At 43.6% G+C, this 6,000-nt stretch overlaps 1 protein-coding gene across 11 annotated transcripts in view; it reads right to left on the reverse strand.

Moving 5' to 3' along the window:
- LOC311041087 (muscleblind-like protein 2a) overlaps positions 1–6,000 on the reverse strand; it is a 162,288-nt gene that overhangs the window by 115,934 nt on the left and 40,354 nt on the right. For all 11 annotated transcript variants that reach the window (XM_084051544.1, XM_084051540.1, XM_084051541.1 and 8 more), the window contains exon 2: positions 5,778–6,000. This exon is cut by the window's right edge and continues 1,047 nt beyond it. In XM_084051544.1, the coding sequence (XP_083907670.1) occupies positions 5,778–5,951 (174 nt within the window). In that variant the 5' untranslated portion in view covers positions 5,952–6,000. The remainder of the gene's footprint in view (positions 1–5,777) is intronic.

The following is a 6,000-nucleotide window of genomic DNA, read 5'->3' on the forward strand; positions in this document are numbered from 1 at the left end:
CAAGTACTGTACTTACTTTGTAAGCACACTTTTTGAGGTATTTTTACTTTACTGGAGTTTTTCCAATGTTCTGTACTTTTACTTCTACTCCACTGCATCTCAGAGGCAAATATTGTACTTTTACTCCACTACAATTATTTGAAAACTTGACTTACTAGTTACTTTGAAGATTTTGATTATTATTACAAATTAAACATTCATTAATAACTTCAGCCCTATGTACATTTCTACCATTTGAAAATAGCCGATCTACAAGCTCACAATGCGTCGCGATGCGACGCATTGTGAGCTTGTAGATCTGCTATTTTCAAATGATTAGTATACATTTTGTACATTTGAAAACTTGTGAAATGGGACATTCTGCATAATGAGTACTTTCTACTTTTGATACTTTAAGTACATTTTGATACCAATACCTTTTTACTATTGAGTATTAATTCTGAATTCCAGACTTTTACTTGTAACAGAGTATTTCTACATTGCAGTACTGATACTTTTTGCAGTATGTTAATACTTTTCATGAACTTTTCAAAAAAAAATACCAGATCTACAAGCTCACGTGATGAGCTCGGAGATTGGCTATTCGCTGCTACTTTTGTGTGACATTGTACTATGACGAAGTAGGGCACTCACTTACTGAAAAGACATCAAAAGTTGATATGGAGATACAAGGTTTCTGCCTCGACGGCGATGACGTAATCCTCCCAATAAAGGGTTATGAGAGCATACAGCAGCAGAGGCTTTACAAGGAGATAGGAAAATGATATAGTTTTATGGTCTCCTGTCTGACGTCTTCACTGAAGGAGCTATTCAATAGACTCTATTCGGTGGATCTCAAACCAAATCTTTTCTCCATGTCAAGGACCGCCAAATTGACCCGTATTAGCCCCGCGGACCCCCGTTTGAAAAGATATGCCAAGGTACCCCCATGAGAGAAGATGTTTTACGGCTCTAGTCCGGCAGTGATTCTCAACCATTTCGATTTCAAGGACCCCCAGACATGCATGAGGCTACGGACCCCCATTTACTGACATTTCTATCTCTGGGACCCCAATTTATATTGTAAAATCAATGTTAACGTCCATCTGTACACTCTCTGAGTTATAGACATAAGGGTCCATTTGGTTCCTAACTATCTATCACTTAGCTGGGGACCCCCTGGAACTCCCTTGGGGGTCCCCGGACCCCACTTTGAGAACCACTGCTCTATGCACCGCAGCGGCAAGAAATTGGGCCTCTTCCTTACTTCCTATTATCATTAGCAATGATACTCTTTTTCCATTCAGGTCAAACAGGAGTCAGGGTGCTGGTATTGTTGCATGTCGGCACAGTCGGCTCACTGGAAACACTCTGCTACACCAGTGGGTCTCGAAGTGTGGTCCAGGGGACCCTCATGGTTCCTTGAGGGGATGCGCAACTCTGAGAGTGCACAAATGGAACCAAACCCGCTCAAGAGTTACAGACCTGTATGGGTCAATTTGAGAATCGTACCGTTAACCGTTTAAGACCTGGAACGCATCTGTGTAACTTTTAGATTTCTTTGGGCTATTCAAAAATAGCAGATCTACAAGCTCATAGCGCGGCACCGAGTGCCGCGCTACGAGCTTGTAGATCTGCTATTTTTGAAAAATCGTGAAAATTTCTGCAAATCTTTTAAGTGATTTTTTTTACTAAAATCTTTGCTTCTGGGGGGTCCCTGGAACAACATATTTTGAGATGGGGGTCCGCGATCAAATATATAATTTTGGGGTCCTTGACATGAAAAAGTTTGAAAACCACTAGGATTTTTGTTAGGATTTAGAAGACATTTGTAGAATCCCTAGAAGCAAAGATTTGAGTTAAAAATGTTTGCTTAAAAAAAATCCATGATTTTTCAACAAAAAATAGCAGATCTACAAGCTCATAGCCAAGCTTGTAGATCTGCTATTTTTGAATGGCCAAAGAAATCTAAAGTGACACAGATGCGTTCCAGGTCTTAATGGGTTAAGAGGGCATCGTTAAAGTCCTAAAGGGTCCCAAACCCTGAAAAGAATCTCCAGCTATAATCTTGTGACATTCAGGGTTTAAGGGGGCTGCCGTGCAAACTGTCACACATAGGACTCCGCAGCGGGGCTGCGCTCGATTTCGCTTTTTTTATGTTGTTTGTTGTCATGTTTATGTGCAGCAGGCAGCTGGCGGATGAGCTCCCAGGAATAGAAGGCGTGCTATACGCCTAAGAGGTATAGGATCGGGTGTTGTGGTCCGCCGCGGCAGCTAGCATGACGGACATGGCGCGGTAACGCTAAACCTGAGCGTATAAAAACAAAACGCTTAACCCATTGAGACCTGAAGCCGATTCTACATGTCTCCTAAATCCCAACAGTTTTCTGAAAAACATAAGTTTCTATATCAGTGGTTCTCAAACTTTTTCATGTCAAGGACCCCCAAAATCATATGTATTTGGCTGCGGAACCCCATCAAAATATTTTGTTCCAGGGACCCCCCAGAAGCAAAGATTGAGTTAAAAATGTTCGCTTTAAAATATATTTATATTCAAATATTTGCACACATTTTCACGATTTTTCAAAAATAGCAGATCTACAAGCTCGTTGTATATCTGCTATTTTTGAATAGCCCAAAGTATAAAATAGCTCAAATCTAAAAATGACACAGTTCCAGGTCTTAATGGGTTAACGTACACACGAGCATAGATGCACACGCACACAGACGCATACACACTCACACGTAGTGCTATACTTGTTAGCAGTGATGTAAAGTAACTAAGTACATTTACTCAAGTACTGTACTTACGTACAATGTTCAGGTACTTTACTGGAGTATTTCCAATTGTCTATACTTGTACTTCTACTCCACTACATCTCAGAGGCAAATATTGTACTTTTTACTGCACTACAATTATTTGAAAACTTGAGCAGATATAAATGATAAAGATATAAATGATTACATTATAAAACATACATTAAACCACTATTTTAGCAGCCCTATTTTATACCTAGGCAATTTGAAAATAGCAGATCTACAAGCTCACACCGCGTTGCATCGCAACGCGTTGTGAGCTTGTAGATCTGCTATTTTCAAACATTTTAGTACTTTTACTTTTGTTACTTTAAGTACATTTTGATACCAATACTTTGGTATGAAGTACAATTTTAATCCGGAACTTTTACATGCAACCGAATCTACATTGCAGTTGTGATGCTCTTACTTAAGTAAAACATTTGAGTACTTTTTTCCCACCACAGCTTGTAAGGACATCAACATTTTCGGATGAAAAAAGCCTAAAGATGAAAATAGCCTGTCTACAAGCTACGTGTATGGCTATTTTCGGTGTGCGACCCCGACGCGCAACCCAGTAAAAATCAGGCTTAACGCTAGCTAACCCCTAAACCTAATTTCTAAATGCCAAATCCCAACCCCAAACATTTCCTAAATGTAAGCCTAATTGTAAAAATCTTTAACCATCAAACAACCCTTTCTCCTGTGGAAATTGTCCTAATAATGTCTACTTCTCAAATAGGCTCTATGCACAGCAGCCATATTGGGAATGAATTGGGCCCCTTCCTTACTTCCTTCACAGGTGTTACCAATGATACTAATTAAGGCTCTGTTCCATTTAGTGTGGCATAGTGGTTGTCTTATTTTCAAGGACCCCCATAACTCTGAGAGTGTACAAATGGAACCAAATGGACCCTTACGGGTCCATTTGGTTCCATTTGTACACTCTCAGAGTTACACACCCACCATAAGGGGCCAGTTGGGAACCAAAATGGAGTGTTTCTAGTGAGCCAACATGCACGATATCAGCACCCTGACCAGAATGGAACAGAGCCTTCATTAGTATCATTGGTAACACCTGTGAAGGAAGTAAGAAGAGGCCCAATTTCTTTCCAATATGGCTGCTGAGCATAGAGCCTATTCTACTATACTTGTGGGGGGACATTTGGCCCTCACAAGTACGAACACACACACACACACACACACACACACACACACACACACACACACACACACACACACACACACACACACACACACACACACACACACACACACACACACACACACACACACACACACACACACACACACACACACACACACGGGTGGCAGAGAACCTGACAGGAGAGCTGTTTGGCTTTTAGCTCCAATAGGTCAGGCTTGTCTCGGTGAGTGCAGCATTAGCATGGGAGACCCGAGACCGCGCGCTAATTTGAGCAGACAGCCTACACCCAGCACCCATTAGCACCCGCTAGGTGCTGACCTTTCTCTTCTACGTCACGTAGTAGTGTTGAGAGTGTGTGAGCCTCGTCGTCAAGCGAGACAACCGGTGGCGGACAGAGTGCCGCGATATGAGCTATTTTTGAACAGCCAAAGAAATATTAAAATGACACAGATGCGTTCCCGGTCATAATGGGTTCATGTGGGACGAAATGCACAAAAAACAACATTGTGTTTCGGCTACAATATAAGCCTAATCACAACCAGCAGAGGTGGTATTTTATTTTATAAGAAAGGAGAATAATCTGCCAACTCAAAACCAGGCTCGGGTAACGCCATTTTCACTTTCACTTTCCATCGCCTTCGGGAGAATTCGAAGCCTAGTCCGCCCGTGTGCATGATGCACGATCTCAAACCCGCAAAACGTGGTTTGGCGAGAAAAGTGGGGAGAAAAATCAGCAAGTTAAATTGGATGGCTGAGGGGATTGCAAAGACAGTGATGAATATGCTGTCAAATTAACAGGCTGAATAATAAAGTACACAGGGAGTTCTGGAGTCACATTTCATAGAACAACAATTAGGAGCCCGCCTGCTTCCAGCAATACTAATTAATAAGAGAGTACGGATATGAACAACTTAGGGCCTATTTATACTTGATCATACGATGGTAAATGGTAAATGGTGCATTTATATTAACCTGACTCTGTCAAATGGAAGAAGCTTGCGACACACATTTTGTTTCACAGCCTACTTCCATCTGAGACTCCTGAAGCAGAATCGATGACAGACGGCATTTTCATTTTTTCAAGCTACTTGGCAGGTGATTGGATGATCCCGCCCCTAGCAGCCGCTGATTGGTTCGAACACGCAGCGGTTCGGGCAGCTTTACTCCCTGAGCGATCCCAGACCTCCTTCCTGAAATCAAAATGAGATTTCCGGAGGGAGGGGGGTTTACCAGGCTACATTTATATAGCGCTTTTATCCAAAGCGCTTTATATAGATTGTGCATTACATTCACCCATTCACACACACATTCATACACTGATGCGGCGGAGGAAACCATGCAAGGCACCAACCTGCTCATCGGGAGCAACTAGGGGTTCAGCGTCTTGCTCAAGGACACTTCCACACTAACTCTGGGGGAGCCCGGGATCGAACTGGTAACCTCGCGGTTACCATCCGGCCGTTCTACCCCTGAGCCACTGCTGCCCCCCCCCCCCAGCAATGGTGTCAAATCTACAAGCCCTCTAGTAGATCTGTTATTTTCGCAAGAAGAAGAATGTTCTTTCGTAATGGACACAGCAACGTGATGGAGTGAAGCGGAACCAGAACCGCAGCCACAGCATTGTATCCTAAGTATTGTATGTGTGCATTGTACTGTAAGTCTTACATGATGAATTGAGCTCAAAGGACCAAAGGGACCCTTTATTTGTCATGGCAAGAGCCCGCTATGACAAATGGGGGCTCGTCCGGGATCACACAATCAACCAATCAATCAATCAATCACTCAATCAGTCAGTCAATCAAACCCCAACCAGGCGGCCGCACGACTCTCTCACCTTCAGCGAGTCGAAGCAGGCGATGACGCGGCCGTTCTCCACCTGGCAGCTCTTGGGCGGGTGGGCGAACTTGCACTCCTCGTCGCTCCGCGAGCACGTGCCCCGCTGGAACTGCCGGCACACCTCCAGCGTCAGCCACTTGGTGTCCCGTATGGACGCCATGTTCAGGGCCATGTCGTCGTCGCCGGGCAGACTACGGAGGGGGGGGTGGGGGTGGGGGCGG

The sequence above is a fragment of the Gymnoscopelus microlampas genome (genome assembly GCF_963454915.1).
Source record: "Gymnoscopelus microlampas genome assembly, chromosome: 24".
Lineage (NCBI taxonomy): Eukaryota > Metazoa > Chordata > Actinopteri > Myctophiformes > Myctophidae > Gymnoscopelus > Gymnoscopelus microlampas.